Source organism: Camelus dromedarius, chromosome 27 (genome assembly GCF_036321535.1).
Source record: "Camelus dromedarius isolate mCamDro1 chromosome 27, mCamDro1.pat, whole genome shotgun sequence".
Taxonomy (NCBI): Eukaryota; Metazoa; Chordata; class Mammalia; order Artiodactyla; family Camelidae; genus Camelus; species Camelus dromedarius.
Genome location: NC_087462.1, coordinates 1,645,665 through 1,663,580, shown reverse-complemented (window position 1 = coordinate 1,663,580; position 17,916 = coordinate 1,645,665). Strand labels below are relative to the sequence as shown.

Below are 17,916 nucleotides of genomic sequence, written 5' to 3'. Positions count from 1 at the left end.
CCCCTCCAGTGCCCAGGATGGCCCCCCATGGAGAAGGGCCCGGCCCCGAGGTCAGCAGTGCCGGCGGGGCTGGGGTGGGGACACCCCGGACTATGGTGGGTTGTATGTCCCCTCTGCTGACCAAGACCTCTAGGATTTGATAAACACGAGAGTTCAGCCACCTTGGAGCTTTGCCAGCTGGAGCCCTAGGCTTTTTCCCCCTGATGCCGTCACCAGTTTGTCACACTTTTTCTCTTGCCTCTGCCCATCTGTCCACTTCACAAACATTTACACCAAACCTTGTCTGCTGGGGTCGCAGGTAGTCATGGTGGCATGGGGCAGGTCTATAGCAGGTGGCCCAGCTCCATGAGGGGTGCAGGAGGGAGGAACCTGGCTCTTAGTCAGGGACAGCGGCCGGGACAGGAAATGTTTAGACCAGATTTCCCTGGGAGGGGTGAGTGGTGACAAAAGTCCCTTCTGCACATGAATGAGTCGTGGGAGGGCTGGTAAAGGCTGAGCACAGCCCAGCATCCGTGTCCCACAGTCACATGAGATGTCACCATTCGGGAGGCGGGGAAAAGGATGCGTGGGACTCTACTATTTTTGCAACTGCCTGTCAGTCTGTGATTATTTCAAAATACAAAATAGCACAGTGACTTTGGAAACGGAAAATGTTTAACTCGTAACGGTAAACATACACCTGTCCCAGGAGCCAGAAACCCCACGCCCAGGGGTTTACCCAGGAGAAATGGAAATTTCGCTTCCCACAAAAACCCATAGATGAATGTTCACCACCACTTTGCTCACAATCGCCAAATGCCGGAAGCAACCCAGACACAGTGCAGCAGGTGAATGGATCCACACCCAGGGGCACGGTCCTGTGATGACCCGATGCCGATGGACCCAGCCACGCGGTCACTCGTGCAGACAGTGCCCTGAATGAAAGGAACCAGGCTCTACACCACTGGACCCTATTTGTAGGACTTCCAGGAACAGAGAAGAGATCGAGGTCTGCAGGGGCCAGCAACCCAGAGCGGCAACACAGTGGGGATTTCTTAGGCTGATGGAGTTTCTCCATATCTTGATGGCAGTGCTGGCCGCGGGACTGTGTACGTTTGTAAGTTCTCATCAACTGCACGCCCAAAAGCACGAATTTTACTGGACAAAAATTATACCTTAACAGAAAGCATTTAATTAAAGGAAATTATAAAGGCAATCACTGACCAGACTGTCACTTGGAGGCACCCCTTCTGCCTTTATCCACAAATACTGTCATGTGACAGGACTTTGCTGTGTGCATCCGCACTTTGTCCATCTCCCTGGGATTTTTTTCCCCTCAATCCAAAATTTTATCTTTTTTGCTCGATCTAGATTTGTTTTGTTTTGTTTTTCATGTAACACCTCCCCTGGGCTCCACATCTTTAGGTACCATTTATAATGGCAGCCTAATGCTTCACCAGGAAAACGTCCCAATGAAGTAGCCATTCCCCTACCAAGGAACATGTGGTTTCGTTCTATTATAAATAACACCGTCGTAAACACCTTTCTACATATGGCTTTTTATTTCTTTTGATTTCCCCCCCTTGGGATAAATGCCCAGACAGGGGATTTAAGAGGACAGCCTTGTAGCTCTTGACGTCCAGTTTATGAGGCTGAGATTGGCCAACAGGACCAGAGGGTAGTGGGCGATCACATCGCTGCCTGCGTCAGGTGGCGCTCCATCAGCAGCCCCCCTGGTGTTCTGGGTAGATGAAGTGGTCACCACGATTCTTCCAGCCTACTTTCCTCGATTGCTAATGAGGCCTCGCTCCATTCACTTTGATTTTTACCAGTTAAATTACTTCCTACCTGAATTGCTCGAGCGAGTCCTTTCCTGATAGTTCAGACCCGACGACCAAGGTATTAGCAACATGACAAAGAGCTCGCTTGCCCACTAACCGTTGCCGTAGGTTTTCCTAGGTCCGTGGTCTCGGGTTTGTTTCGCCAGTTTGCCATGAAGAAGTTCTCAGTATTTGTCTATGGTCATAACGTTGAGCTTCTCCATTCACTCTGTTTCTTCAGTTGCTAAAATGTCACTTCTCTGTGACAGAATCAGTATTCTGTGCATTTTCACTAATTTGTGTAACTTTTCTTTTTCATTCTATGGCTTTTTAGATGGAATCTCTTTGGTTGTGAAAATGAGGCTTGATCTAACCCAGAGGTTTTCCCCCTAGGGTGGGTCTGCCCCCAGAGGACACAGGGCCATGTCTGGGGACATCTGTGGTTGTCACGACTGGGCTGCGGCAGGCATGGAGTGGGTGAGGCCAGGGAGGCTGCTCCACACCCCACAGTGCCCGGGATGGCCCCCATAGAGGACGACCCAGCCCCCTGTCTGCAGTGCCCCTGTTCTGACTAGGTGCCCCCATCCTGCCATCCCTGCAGCCCACCTTGGAGAGGCGCCGCCCCCGCCCGGGAGTACTCAGTCCCCTGTGTACCAGAGCCTGGCGCCTGGGCTCAGGTCTGTAACATTCTGGTGATGACCCTGCCTGTGGCATCAGCACAGCCTCATGCTAGGTCCCAATGCACGGGGCCTTCACGGTCCTTGCTGGCCAGACACTTGCCCGTGAGTCTTCTGCGGGAGCTGCCTGACCCCGGTGACTTCCCGGCCCTTTCCTGGGAGGCCAGCCAGGGCCTGGTGGCATCTGTGAAGGTCCTATTTTTAGACAAACCTCACCCCAAGTCGTGTCCCCAGCCTTGCCAGGCCTGAACCCGCCTCTCCGCAGAGGCCGACCCTGGAGTCGGGACCTGACCACCGCCTGCAGCTCCAGCCGCCTCACCCCTCCCTCCTGGAGTCAGCGATCCCACCCTCCCCCCCAGCTCCTCTGGGCCCCGGCAGGCCCAGCCAGGTCGGGTGCCCGCCGTCACGTGCCCGTTGCGGAGAGGCAGCTGGTGAGGAATGTTCCTGGCTGACTCAGCGCGCTGCCCGTCCCGCGGGAGCTGACCTAACCCCGGGAGGCACGCAGCCCACGCGGCAGTGACTGGCTGGGACGAGGGCTCCCGTCTGCTGCCTGGGCTGCGGTGATGCAAGCGTGTCTGGGTCCCGGCAGCTCCGCCACTCACACACAGGCACATGGCACACTCATGCACAGGCGCACACCTGCACCTGTGCACACGCACACGTAAACACACGCATCTGCACGCGTGCGCTGTGCGCGCTCATATACACCCAAGTACGCATTGAGACAGGCTCACACGTGCACTGACACTCACAGACGCGCGTGCACCTGCAGCCCCCAATGCAGCCTCTCTGGCCGTCCCTGGGGCCCGGGTTATAACCCAGCCCAGAGGGAACCTCGCAGGGCGCTGTGCCCGGACAGACAGACAGCGAGCAGCGCTCAGGGTCTTAGAGCTTAAGAGGGAGGCCGCGGTTGGGGTCCCCGAGGTGGCCAGGGCTCCTGGGGACCTGGTGGACGCCCCAAGTGTGGGTACTGAACGGTACTGCCCGGCCTTCCAAGGAAAACACGCCATGGGGCCACCCCGTTTGTTCTCTGTGAGCGTCTATATTTAGTGCTGAGTAATTTAGGTATTTTTAAGCCAAACCAAGGGCGGTTTTCCCTGAGCTGGATGTTTTGTGGCTGCTTTGAAGCTCTCTGCTGAATCAGAGCCCTCTGGAAGCCCACACGTGGGCTCTGTGCACCCAGAGCAGACACACTTGGGCCTTTTCTGACCCAGAGAGGGGCCCGGGTGTCTGGCGGGAAGGAGGGAGCCAGCAGTGTGGAAGGGATCTTTTTTAATCGAAACTCGGATGGAAATCACTGGAGGTTCACACGCTGCTGCACCAAATCGCAGAGAGCAAGTCCGAGCGCCCTGCACCCCGTCTCCCCACCGGTGGCCGCTGGGTCAGAGCGTGGACAGCGTCACAGCCGTGGTGTCGGCACCGAGACGACCACCCACCTGATGCAGATTTGTTCAGTTTTACTTCTTTGTGATTTGTTCTTGGCAAGTTTATGCCCTGTGCAGACACGGGAATCCACCAAGGGCGAGAGACACAGCACTTCCCGCCCCTCAAGGACCCTGGTGTCTGCCTTTCTACCCAGACACCCCCCCAGGCCACCGCCCCCTGCAACCACGAATCTCTCTTCCATCTCCACGACTTCGGCATCTCAGAGATGTTCTGTACGTGGAGCTCTGGGGACTGGCCTTTGCCACTCAGTGCAATTCCCTGGAGGGCCAGACAAGACTTGGACTTTTTATTGCCAAATAGGACATTCTTTGAAAGCCTGAAATCTGCCTTTACTTTTCTGCAGCTAGCCCACTCTACCGACTGCAAAACAGACAGAGCACAGTGGGCTACTAATTTACCTGGGGGAGCGTCAGCCCAGCCGGGACCAGCTCCCCAGGACTCCTGATTCCTGGGCTTCGCACCGCCGCCCCACCCCTTAGCTGAACTGACACACACCTGGAGCTTCCTCAACCTGGATGCTGCCCACACTGGGGCCAGGTCATGCTCTGATCCCATCTCAAGGCCAGGAGTGCCCCACCCCAAGTCATGACAACCACAGATGTCCCCAGACATTGCTCAGTGTCCCCTGGGGGCAGAGTCTCCCCAGATGAGACCCCCTGGGTTAGAAGACTGCACTGACCCCGGGAGACTGCACTCCATGACCACTTGACCTTGAGGTCCCGGGATGCTGCACACATTTAAACACACATCTGAGTGGGAGGGAGGGGTGACTCACAGACGCTGGGGGTCAGCCTGGTTTACACTGTCTGACCCACCAGGATTTATTCTGGTGCGTGGTGTGAGCAGGGATCAGACCCAGTTTCTCAGCCGTGGCACGTCGACATTCGGGGCGGGGTCATTCTCCACGGGGGGGTCATCCCTGGCACGGCGGAGGGGTGATCAGCTTCCCTGGCTCTTCGAGGAGCATCTGCAATTCTGACGACCACAGGTGTCCCCAGACGTGGCCCAGTGTCCCTGGGGGCAGGACTGCCCCAGCTGAGAACCACTATCCCAGGGCCCAGGGCCCACGAAATGTAGATTGGATGGAAAAAAGAATTATTACCCCCTTGAGGAACAGAAACAGCGTTGCGTAACTGAATCATAAAAATAAATGACCATGCCTCGTCCGCGGCTGGCGGGAACGTAAAATGGTGCAGCCTCTCTGGAAGACACTCCTGCATTCTCTAAAAAAAAACGAAACATGCGGGGGGCACACAGCTCAGTGGCAGAGCACATGCTTAGCATGCGCAAGGTCCTGGATTCAATCCCCGGTACCGACAATAAATTTTTTTAAAAATCTAACCCAAAAAAGTAAAAATATTTTTTAAAAAATGAAACATGCAGGCACACTCCTCAGCTCTTATTCCAGAGAAATAAAGGCTTCTGTGCACACAGAAGCCTGCACACGGACGTCTGTGGCGGCTGTGTCACTGACAGCCGGAGCCAGGAGCCGGCCCGCGCGTACTCGGATGGGTGCTGGGTTAAACGGCGGCACCCCCACGCCGGGGATGTCTACTCGGCCGTGCAAAGGAAGGAGCTGTTGATGAGCACAGCTGCCTGGGCGATCTCCGGATGTTTATGCTGAGTGAGAGATAGATAGATAGATAAATAGATAGATAGATAGATAGATAGATAGATAGATAGATAAAGGCCAGTCCCCAGAGTTCCCATACTGTGTGGTTCCATTTAAACAGCATTCCTGGGAGGACCAAAGTGTGGATGGAGCTCGCACCTGCAGGCCTGGCCACCAGGGTGGCGGGGCAGGAGGACCCTGGGGGCAAGGGGCCCCGATCCTCCCTGCGTCAGTGCCTCGGCATCCTGGCTGTGATGTCACTGGATACAGTTTTTCAAGATGCTGCCGATGAGAGAAGCCGAGCAGCAGGCACTGGGGCTCTGTCTGCCGTTTTCTACAAACGCTTGTCCATCCACAGGCAACGCGACACGTTCAATGTGATTAAACTTTACTTTGCGGGCCCAGTAACACACAGACGGAGGAGACAGGCCCCGGGCCTCCCGAGAAGGGGCAGGGCGCCCAGACCCAAGGGTGCTGACTTCCTACGCGTTCCATCTGGGTCCGGAGCCAGGGGCCTCTCCCCCAGTGACTCTGCCTCCAAGGGACACTGGGCCATGTCTGGGGACATCTGTAATCGTCACACTGGGGGGCTTCTGGTATCGAGTGGGTGGGGGCCAGGGAGGCTGCCCCACATCCCACGGTGCCCAGGACGGCCCCCCACAGAGGATGATCCATCCCCAATGCCAGCAGTTTTGGGGAGGGCCTGGCACAGGAGCAGGGATCAGAGAAAACTCCCCTCGTCCTGCGCCAACCAGCAACCAATACCATGGCTTTGTGAACTTTCCTGGGACATTTGGTGGTCACATCCAGTGAGCACGTGCCCCCGACCACACAGGAGGGGACAGTGGGGAAGATGTGCTTTGCTGGGCCTCCCACCAGCAACCTAGGGACTGCAGGGCTGCAGGGGGGTGGGGCGGGGCAGGCCCAGGAGGCTTCCGGAAGCGGGGTGTCCCTCCTGTCGGCCCTCCACCTGCAGTCCCGGGGTGTGACAGGCCAGCTCACGTCTGTCTGCTTCCTCCCGCAGCTCTCTGGACGTCGGGGGCCCAGAGCTGATGGCAGACGATGTCAACCACTAACAACATAGCCCAGGCTCGGAAGCTGGTGGAGCAGCTCCGCATCGAAGCTGGGATCGAGCGCATCAAGGTGAGCTGGGTGGGTGGGCGAGTGGCGGGCAGAGGAGGGGAGAGACCCCCAGGCACACCTTCAGCAAACAGGGGGCACAGACCGCTCAGCAGGACGGTGGGGAAATGCGCTCTGCTGTGCCTCATGCTGTGTGACTTTGGGCCACTCACTTAACTCCTCTGAGCCAGTTTTTTCAGCAAAAAGACACAGATGTAAACCTTCTGTCATGGGTTGTGGTGATGGTCGGCGTGCCAGCATGCTTTATAAACACAGTGGGGCCCGAGGCAGGCCTCGAGTTCTGCTCTAAGCCCACCCCAGCCATTGGGGTCCTTCCCTGGACAGCCCCAGATAAGGCCACCTCAGGCCCCACCGAAAGCATCAGCGTGAGGCAGGCACCGTGGCCTCTGTCCCCTCATCCTCAGAGCTGGCTCCCTTGCTGTGACAGATGCACATAGAAGTTAGAGCCCCGGCCCCTCAAAGGGGAAGGAGGACACGGGCCTTTCACTGTTTGCTTTCTTCACTTCTGCGTCGATTGCGTTTTTTGAAATCAGCATGTTTGATTTTTATGCTAAAAGAAAAGAGAAGAAAAAAGACAAGCAGTTCCTGCTCGAAGACACTTAACCCATCAGGGACCAGGAACATGCAAAGCAAAACAAGACAGTGCATCCTCATCAGGCAGTCAGCTCTGCGGGCTTTTTTTTTTTTTTTTAAATTTGCATAAATTAAAGTTAACCATTTTTAAAGTACACGATTCGGTGGCATTTGGTGAACTCAAAATGTTGTGCAGCCATCGTCACTGATTCCAGAACACTCCATCGCCCTAAATAGAAACCCCATCCCATGAGCAGTCATTCCCCATCCTCCCCCCACAGCCCCTGACAACCAGGAGCCCCCTCTCTGTGTCTGGGGACTGGCCTCTTCTGGACGTTTCACATCCATGGACTCACACACTGTGTCCTTCTGTGTCTGCTTCTCTCACTGAGCATCGTGTTCTCAGGGTCCGTCCATGTGGGAGCGGGTGTCAGGGCTGCTCTCCTGGTCACGGCTGAGTGATGCTCCCATGTGTGGAGGGACCATGTGTGTTTACATAAATGAATCTTAAGTCCACAAGTGGACATCATGACGACATCCAGGGCTTTCAGAGCGTGTAGGCCAAGCAGCTGGTCTCTGCCTCTTACACAAGACGAGTGTCTGACACTTTTCCAAATCATTCTTACCAAACCCCTGACCGCTTTGCAAAGGATGGTGAGCCTCCTCCGAGAAGCTGTTTTCTGCCCCAGACCCCAGCCTGCAGGTGGCCAGGTGAGGGCCAGGAAGTCTCCATCTAGAAGACACGGGTGTTTCATGGCTCCACGTTAGCCCTGCTCCAGCCCCACTGGATTAGTCAGGGGCATATGACTATATTACAGAGAGAGGAGGGTGTGACATGTATGTTAAGGCACTGGCTCACACAGTCATGGGCTGGCAGGTCTGAAGTGTGCACGGCAGACCACAGGCTGGAGACCCAGGGAAGAGCTGATGCAGCTCGAGTCCGAAGGCCGTCTGCAGGCAGAAATCTTTCTGCTTTGAGAGACCTCAGTCTTTTCCCTGATGGCCTACAACTGATTAGAAGCGGCCCACCCACAGTACGGAGGGTCATCTGATTTACTTAAAGTCCATTGATGTAAATGTGAATCTCATCTAAAAATACCTTCAGAGAGACGTCTAGGCTGGCTTTTGACCAGACAGCCAGGTACCCTGGCCTCCGCAATTGTACACTTAAAATCAGCCATCGCCCTTAGTGTTTGCTAGGGCTCCCTTCCATCAGCACCCCCACCCCCCAGACACGGCTGGTCTGGGGATTCCTGAGGAAGGGATGGCTCTTGGTGGAAGGAAGGGGTGGGAATCCCTGTGATGGCCTTAGGCCTCCAGCCTGGCCAGGTGGGGAGGAGGCTACTGCACCTCCCAGTGGGGTTGGGGGGCCTCCCACGAGGCGTCTGAATGTTCCAGAACTCTGAGCATTCAAAGCATTCCTAGGGGCTGAAGACAGAGCAGGCCCCGGTTGAAGTGGTTTTCCTCCGCGCGCCCAGCCAGCCCGGGCCCTGGCGGAGGACGCTGACTCACCAGCCCGTCTGATGTCGGGAGGGCTCCCCCGGCGCCCCTCTGAATGTGGGGAGGAGCAGAGGCAGGACGTGACAGGCCTCCCTCCCAGTCCCGCCTGAGGTTTTGGGGCCCCCGGACAGCGACCAGGACCGCAGGGCCAGGCCCAGTGAGAGGTCGCCCGCGAGGCGGGGATGGAGGGCGCAGAGCATCCCCTGTTTCCCGGTCATGAGATGCTTGTCGGCGGGAGGTCTGTCTTCCAAACTGAGCTCTAGGATCCGAGCCCGGGGCCCTGGCGCCCGGGGCTGCAGTCTGGGGCACCGAGGCCCCTCCCGGCTGCCACACCTCCCAGAGCCCTCCCCCTGCCTCTCGCTGCACAGGTGGGAAGGGGGCTGCCGGAGGGGCCAAGGCCACAGAGACGCTAGCAGGGTGGGACCCCGGGAACCAGGCACCTGCCCTCATCTCCGCCCTCCTCTTTTGGGACCCTGATGCAGGGAGTCCTAGGTGTCAGCCCACTCACCAGGGTCACTGATACCCAGATGGCTTGTGGGGGCGTCCAGGCAGGGACCTTCCTGTCAGGTCCATTCTCCGGCAGAGACAAAGTCTTAGACTGAGCCCTCCCTGACCCTTCCCTTCAGACTCTGCCCAGCTCCTGCTGGGGGAGGCTCAGTCCTTCTTCTTTAATCTTCTTTAAATTCCAGTAAAATAAACATAACAAAAAACTTATCATTAGTGATATTAGTGTGTCCACCGTGTTGTGCACCCATCACCACTACCTAATTTCAGAACATTTCATCACCCCAAAAATCACCCCCATCCCCATTAGCTGTCATCACACTCATCCCCCCCAGCCCCTGACAGCCAGGAGCCCCCTCCCTGTGTCTGTGGACTGGCCTGTTCTGGACGTCTCACATCCTTGGAGTCACACGCTGTGTGTCCTTCTGTGTCTGCTTCTCACTGAGCATCATGCTCTCAGGGTCCGTCCCCGTGGTGGCAGGTGTCATGGCTGCTCTCCTGGTCACAGCTGAGTGATGCTCCCACGTGTGGAGTGGCAGGTGGTGTGTACCTGGTCTTCAGTTGATGGGCATTGGGGTTGTGTCCACCTTCTGGCCGCTGAGCCGTGCTGCTGTGGACACAGGTGTCTTGGCCCTTTCTTATCTTTCCTCTCTCGTCCTTGTGCCCACACACAGGTCTCCAAAGCCTCATCCGAACTCATGAGTTACTGTGAGCAGCACGCCCGGAACGACCCCCTGCTGGTGGGAGTCCCTGCCTCCGAGAACCCCTTTAAGGACAAGAAGCCTTGTATTATTCTATAGCTTTGTTTTCCTGTGTGCTCAGCCCCTCTCCCCACCCCCCACCCCCAGTCAGGGCATCCTTCAGTACCTAGTCCCGCAAAACTTTTAACTCCAAAAGAAATGCACAACGTTGCCACCGCCCAGATGGGGTAACGTGTACCCTCTGGGCTCAGCTGGGGCTTCAGACCCAGCTCCGCAGCCCTTACAGGGGCCCTGCTACGCAACCACTTCGACGGGGAGCAGCTGAGATGCCCCAGAGACAGGGTAACAATTTTTTTAAACTGAGTTGTCATTGGAGTTGCGGCCCAGGGCAGAGCTGGGCCAAGGGACGGGACGGAGGTGGGTGACTTAGCTGCGGGCCTGGGCGACCTGGCCGGGTGTAAGTTTTGCAGTGGCCATTTGTGAAGATTTCTGCCGGGTTGATTTCTGTGGGATGCTTTTTTTGGGGGGGTGGGGGGCAGTAAGCAGAGTAAAACTGGTTCGGGGTTGGGGAGAGGTATTATGAATTTTTTTTTTGGAAATTTTTCTCCTTTCAATTTAAAATGTGTTAATCCAAACTGCTAAAAATCAGGTTTTATTGGCTGAAGCAGCAGCTAAACTGGATTGAATGGTAAGGCACAAGTGGATTTTAGAGGCCTGGAAGGGGACTTCGGCTGTGAAACGCATCCGTGTCACCAAGGGTCACCCTGCCACGTGGCTTTCGTATGGCATGTGTCACCCAACAGCCACGCCACAGCCCCTGCCCTTTCCTGGGGACCCCGCCCATTCCACAAACGCATCTTCGCAAGTGGCCCTAGTCAGTGTTATGGCCGGCTGAGTTTTGTTTTGTCGTAAGCACGAGACGTCGGTGTGGGCAGTGAGAGGCTTCGGTCATATTCAGCTCTTCCGTTTGGCTTTGTTTTGTTCCACTTTCGTGCACTGCCATGCAGCTCGGGAGGCCTGCCCAGTGAGCAGGGCTGCCCAGTGCGTCGAGGTTTAGCAAGGTGTGAAATGACCTGGAAGTAGCCGCGGAGACCCCTGAGATGAGACCCTGTGCCCAGAAACGGAGGGGCACCCGCCGCCCCGCCCTCCTCGCTCGCGCTCAACGACCCTGAGCATCTGGCCGGAGGGAGCGAGGGGAGTCCATCACTCCGCGCAGCCTGGGAAACGTGGGGCGTCATGGAGCTGACGGTTGGGGACAGGGCAGGGGGCCTTTTTACAATTGCTGTTTCCTCTCTTAAGGCGCCCACCTGCCCTCACCTGCCAGCGCCGCCTACAGCCGCGGGGACCCCGCACCCCGAGCTCCGGCCCACCCCCGGCGGCGGCGGCGGCGGCGGCGGCGGCGGCGGCGGGGGCAGAGGCTGCAGTCCAGCCCCAGGGCCCGAGCGGGAGGGCCCTGCGCAGCCGCAGAAGGCAGGCGGGGCGGGGCCGGGCCAGAGCTCGTGCACCTCGCCCGTGCCTCGCCGCTTCGCGCCCCTGTGGTCCTGCGGGGCTCCGATCTTGCATCGCTGGGAAGCCTCGCGGGATGCCCCCCGCCCCCGCGGCCGGCCCCCGCTGCGTGCAGACCCAGGGCCGCGTTTCTCCCAGGCGCCCAGCTCTCTCCGGCCGGTCCGGGAGCACCTGGGGCCTCCGGGGGCCGGGCCTCCCGCACTGCAGTTGGATGGGAAAGCCGCAACCCCCCGCCCACTCAGGCTGCTGCCCCCTTCCACTGCGTGGGGAGCCAGCGGCCGAGGTGCCTCACCCCGTCCCCAGCAGAACAGCAGGTCGGAACAAAGCCTGTTCCAGAAACCTCCGGGGCGCCCGCTGGGCAGGGGGAAGCCAGAGCACAGCGGGGCTTAATCCCGAGGGTTAGAGGGGCAGCTGGCAGAGCGCGTCTGCCGGCGAGGACACCCCACCAGCCATCTGCTGACTGGTAACCCTTTGCTCTGTGACAGAAGCCTTAATCCCTTGAGCCTGAGATCGGTCCGCGCACCGCGGGCCTTCCTCCTGCGCCCCCCACTGTCCCTGCCCTCCAGCCACCCGGCCCCAAAGAGGGCAAGACAGCCTGATCTCAGCGTCAGGAGCGTCCGGGGACCGAGACCCCATGCCAGCCGTGCCCAGCCCAGCCCCTACCACGTGTCCCCACCCGAATGACTCGGGGGAAGGCACTAGGAAGCAAAGCCCAGGACCCCTGGCTGAGCGGGGCTGGGGGTGAGCCAGCCTGGCAGCCCCATCCCGACTCCAACTCCGGGCTCAGCGAGCCTCCGCTCCCCCCAGCCCTGAAGCAAAATCGTCCGTTTCTACCCACCCCCACCCCGGAGACCCCAGGGACCCAGCTGCCTGGGTAAACTGAGGCCCAGAGAGAGTGAGGACAGCCATCCCCCAGCCCCATGGCCGCAACCACCCAGCTGCACTTCAGGGGCCGGCAACCTCCCACCCCAGGAGGTGGCGTCAGCAGAAACCCCACTATGAGTTTCTTTCCAGCTGAGGAGGAAGCCCTCTTTTCCTTTCCTTTTTCCCCTTCTTAGAGTAAACGCCAGTGCCCTGGGCGAAGGCCTGGAGCCTCAGTGCATACACGGCAGTGTTTCCTGCTTGTGCTTTTGTGGCTCAGGTATCAGCAAGAAGACAGGGTTTTCAGGGCATTTGGGGGACTGTAAGTGGCCGGGAGCTGGTGAGGGCAGTGCGGACGTGGGGGAGACCAGTGTCTCTCAGCCATGTGACTAGGGGGAGAAGGTGGGGGGTACTGAGGACACAGTCACCTAAGAAGGGCAGAGCTGGGCAGCAGAAGCGCAGTCTCCCTTTTTCTGCAGCCTGCAGTGCTCCCTGAGGGCCTGGCCCGGCCCAGCCCTGATCCTGTGGCCTTCCCTCCCCTCCCCTCCTCCACTCCAGGAAGGAGCTAGAATGTAGCCCCTTCCTCATCATCCCCAAAGGTAACCCCCCAGGCCAAGAATTAAGTGACTGGGCTGTGATGTCATGCGGTGGGGACGTGAACCACTGGGCCTGCTGGAAGGTGCTTTCCTCCTTTGACATCCCGGTCACTGTGTCCGGAGGCGCTGGGCCTCCAGGCAGCTCATCCTTCTTGGCCCCGGGATGGCAGGAAAAGGCCATCAGACCCTCCCTCGAGCATGAGTGACCTGGGGCTGTTTCCAGGCCAAGGCGAGGCCACCAACGGTTGCTTGTCCTTCAAGAGCATTTATAAAAAGCCAGCCTGATGCGGGGTCCCCTGAACAGAAGCCATATGTCACCCTCCACCCTCTTCCTCCTCTGTCCCTGGAGACTATGGCCAGACATGGGAAAGACTGGTTCCTGCTTCTCAGAAGCAGCCTGTGGTTCTAACAGCTTCCACCCCATCTGCGTGTGGATGTCCAGTGGTTTTTATTCTGATTTTTAAAAAATTCCAGGTGTGCCACACCCACTTTCCTGCTGTGTTGTAATATTGTGTGGGATTGTTGATACCAAGTGAATGAATCCACAATAAAAAGGCTCACTGTTCCTTCCTGCTGGCTCCGGCCCTTCCTTAGCTCCCTGGCTGCTGCTTGTGGGGATGGATTGGGGTGGGGGTTACACCCCCACCCCCCACCAGCCCTGGGAAGAGCTACACAGATGGAACCGGGCTTTGGGCAACAGCACAGAGAAGTGACCTCTGGCTCCTACATCTTTCTGACGTGTAGTTAGAAAATTGAGGAGGAGGCCATCTGAGGATCTGCCCGTGTTGTGAGTCTCAGGTCCTCTGAGAGCTCAGAGCCTGGGAAGGTCTTGATCTCGCCCCTTCCTGCTCTCCATCACCCAGAAACCACCCTCGACCTCCAGACTCCTGGGGAGAGGTCAAATGAGTTGTGACCCAGCCTCACTGCACATCACGAAGAGTTAAATCTTTGGTGATACATCTGTACATGGCTGCCTCCCACCTCTGAGCAGAGAACTTTCTTTGTGTAAAACGTTTACAGAGTCAGCTGCACAAAAATTGTGTCCCATGTATCACGAAAGATAAGATTAGGGAAGATGTGGGGGAGGGGGATAAATTAGGAGTAGGGGATTGACAGACACAAAGTGCTACACATGAAATAGGAGAGCAACACGGATTCACTGCACAGCACCGGGAACTATGTTCAATACCTTGTGATAACCTATAACGGAAAATAATTGCAAAATATTTATCATTGAAAATAAAATTTTCTCTATTGGAAAAAAAGTATAAGATTAGAAGGCATTTCAAAAACCTAAACATGAAATTACCATGTGAGTCAGCAGCTCTACTTCTGGGTGTGTACACAAAAGAACTGAAAGCAGGGACTTGAACAGATATGTGCACACCCGTGTTCCTAGCATGATCCACAGCAGCCCAAAGGTGGGGACACCCTAAGTGTCCAACAGATGACGGATAAACAAATGTGGTCCAACCACACGGTGGAATACATGATTCAGCCACAAAAAAGAAGGAGATTCTGACACTTGTCCAACATCGATGGACCTTGAGGATGTGATTCTCAATGAGAGAACCAGACACAGAAGGGCAAATACTGTCTGGTTCCACTCACAGGAGGTCCTTAGAGGAGTCACATCCACAGAGACAGGAAGTAGACGGTGGACCAGGGGCTGGGGGAGGGGAGGGGGAGTCGGTGTTTCATGGGGACAGAGCTGCAGTTTGGGAAGATGAGAAAGTCCTGGAGACGGTGGTGGGGAGGGCGGCACAACAGTGTGAGTGAGCTTAACGCCGCTGAGCGGAGCTCTCACAAGTGGTTACGATGGTGAATTTCATGTCATGTGTATTTTACCACAAAAAGAAAAACACCTTAGCCAGTGTCCAGCTGCATGGCTAAAACTTGACAGATGGGCGGTGCTGAGGACCGGAGCAACTGCAACCTGAACTCCACCGCTCACCGGTGAGGGGTGAGGTGCTCCAGCCACTTTGGGAAAAGGTTCTGCCATTTCTTACAAAACTAAACACACACCTACTCCCTGACCCGGCGATTCTGCTCGTGTTTACCTAAGAGAAACCAAAACATCTGTCCACAAAATGTCTTGGAAGGAAGGAATGTCTTCTCACAGTCCAGCCTGGAAACACCTCAAGTATTCAGCAGCAGGGACTGAGCCACCCCTACCCCAGAACCGTCAGCCACACGATGGGACAAAGCACCACCAAGGACGACAGCCGGGCGGTTCGCAAATGCACACCCGCGAAGTGGCCTCACACAGGAGGCCCGCACGCTTCCACTTACAGGAGGCTCTGGACTGGGCGAGGCCACACAGGCTGCGGGGCCAGGGGAGGACCCCGAAGACTCCACGCCCCAGCCTAGACGTGACACCCCCCACAGGCGAGGAGGCTCGCCGGGGGCCCCGTGTCCTCACAGGGTCCTCATCAGAGGGAGGCGGGGGGTCAGAGTCAGAGAGAGACGGGAGATGCCGCGCTGCTGGCGGTGAGGATGGAGGGAGCCGGAAGCTGGGAGAGGCAGGACCACGGAGCCCCCTGGCTGGGGCTGGGGGCAGGCAGGAGGCGGGAGGAACGGGTGGAGCGGGGGAGGCTTTTAGGGCAGGGACCTGGATCTGTGGGACATGGTCTTGGTGGACACACGACATTATACCTTTAGCAAAACCCACAGAACGTATGACACCAAGAGTGACCCTGAATGCCTGCAGTGGGCGTGAGGGTTGCAGACCCCCGCCCCACCGCAGGAGGGGGGCTGGCTCTGATGGGTAGTGGAACAGGCCTACAGGAAGCACGTGGCCTCCAGAATCCAGAGGGGCCTTTTAGGTGTCGTGCCTCCAAAAAGGTGGCAGGGGGGCAGGGGAAGCAGCTCACCCTGCACCTGCAGGGGCCACCTCGGCAGGCCCAGGCCCAGGCCGGAGACGTCTCCCTGAAGTGGAAGGCCCCCCATTCCTGCGGGACCTCTTTCCCACCCTCTGATGTGCAAGTATCTTCCCCGCCAGCCTCACTGGAGCACAGTGGAGGCGGAGGGTAAGGTAAGGCTCCAGGAAGAAGTGACCCCCCTCCATTCTAGCAGGACCTCATCTGATCCAGTTACACCCACTGAGACCCCATTTCCAAATAAGGTCCCATTGTGAGGTTCCAGGTGGGCCCGAACTTGGGGGAGACGCTGGTCAACCCACTGCCACATGTATTTCCAAATTCATTCATTTGGCTGAAGAGCTATCTCACTGTGTTCGCAACAAGCGGACTTCCTCTCTTCATTCCCTAAGGGCCTGCCTGAGAGCTCACGGTCCAGGGACGTAGAGTGAGGCTGAGGAAAACACACACAGTCATCACTGTGCAATGCCGGGGACGCGGCTTCACCTGGAGACGTGGGGAGCCTGAGCTGGGCTAGTGCACGGGGTTGAACTGCGCACCCCCAAAATCTGTGTGCAAGTCCTAACCCCAGCAGCTGTGAGCGTGGCCTCGAGGAGCTGGGTGTGCAGGAGCGGGCCGGGGGAAGGGGCTGGCAGCACCTGAAGCCGGAGAAGCAGAGGACAGAAAACGGAGGGCCTTAGGGGTCGTGCTCTGCACTCTGGGATGTTTCCGGTCAGCTCCAGGAACCCAAGAAGCAGGACGACTGCCAGCCAGAAGGGGTGCTGCCCCAGGACCAGAGCACTGAGTTGGAGCGAGCGGTCTAGTACCGATGGCAGAGAGTAAACAAGAAATTCAGAATGATGATCAGCGCAGCCATCCGCACAGCCAGGACACTGGTTTCGCTTTCAGAGTCCGCCCCGTCCCGCCGTGAGCTCCTTGAAGGGGGGAGAGGGCCAACTGTGAGTCACCGAGCTTCTCCATGGGAGCAGTGCCCTCATATGAGGGCCCCTTCTTCAAAAATTACAGATGTCAGGATGGTAACTGCAGGATGTTGAACTTTGTGAGCCTGGGGGCCCCAGGTGACAGCTTGGGCCACCTGCCCACAAAGCTGGCCTGCCTCTCAGCACTGGAACTTGCCAGGTGGCTTGTTCAGAAAGGAACCTATAACCCTCCTCGAATTTGCGAGTGACTTTCCAAGAAATGCTACGCAAAAGGGTTCACTGGCCTCGAGTCCTACTTCACAAGACCTCTCTGTTCAGAAGGTACCAATTAAAAAAAACAAAAACCTCTGTCTCTTTCAAGTCAAAATGACTGCTGCCTCTTACTGATGAAATGAAGAGGCTGTCTTCAGTTCAGATGTTCGGAGACAGAACTGCCACACCCCAGCAGCCTCTGCGGCCTGGTCCGTAGCACAGGCGCTTTCCAAGCATGTCACCCTTCCCTGTGCTTTTAATTTACCAACACAGAATGCTGAGCAGCGAAGCGGGGCCGGCAAGGGGGCGAGAACGCCCCCATGGACCCAAGAGCCTCCTTGGCCTGGGACACTGTCTCTGGGAGACACTGTCAGCGAGAGGCGTGGACGCAGGTGGGCGGACCAGACCCGTCCCACAGCGTTAAGTCCACGGCAGCGCGTCCCCGTGCCACCCATCCTGCCATCACTTTGCGCATCATGTATTTTCTCTACAACAATCTGTATTTCTTTCTCCTTCCACGATGTCCTATCCTGTTTTCGCACCTCTTCCTCTTCTCTGAATCTGTTTTAAAACCTCAACAAGTGGCAACTGCCTGGCCTCCCTGGGACCTTGGGCAAGTCATTCTAACCACTGGTGCTTCGTGTCAGGGTTGAAAGCAAGGCCAAAAGCATCAGATGAGACCTTCAGATGATAAAAGGCACAATCCAGAGCCGAGATGAAACTCACACCGATAACACTGTGGTCAAAATATGGAAAGGAAGAATTGTGGGGGCGGGGAGGGGCACTCAGTGGTGCAGCTCGCGCTCAGCACGCATGAAGTCCTGGGTTCAATCCCCAGTACCTCCATCAAATAAATAAGTAAACATAATTATCCCACCAAAAAATAGAAATAAATGGAATGATACAAATAAAAAAATACAAAGAGAGAAAAAAACTGAAATATTTTAAAA

At 56.9% G+C, this 17,916-nt stretch overlaps 1 protein-coding gene across 2 annotated transcripts in view; it reads left to right on the top strand.

Annotated features, from left to right (window-relative positions):
- Positions 1-13,485, top strand: part of GNG7 (G protein subunit gamma 7) — a 128,130-nt gene extending 114,645 nt beyond the window's left edge. For both annotated transcript variants that reach the window (XM_031436870.2, XM_064479679.1), the window contains 2 exons: positions 6,559-6,677; positions 9,926-13,485. In XM_031436870.2, the coding sequence (XP_031292730.1) occupies positions 6,597-6,677; positions 9,926-10,051 (207 nt within the window). In that variant the 5' untranslated portion in view covers positions 6,559-6,596 and the 3' untranslated portion in view covers positions 10,052-13,485. The remainder of the gene's footprint in view (positions 1-6,558; positions 6,678-9,925) is intronic.
- Positions 13,486-17,916: the final 4,431 nt, after the last annotated feature.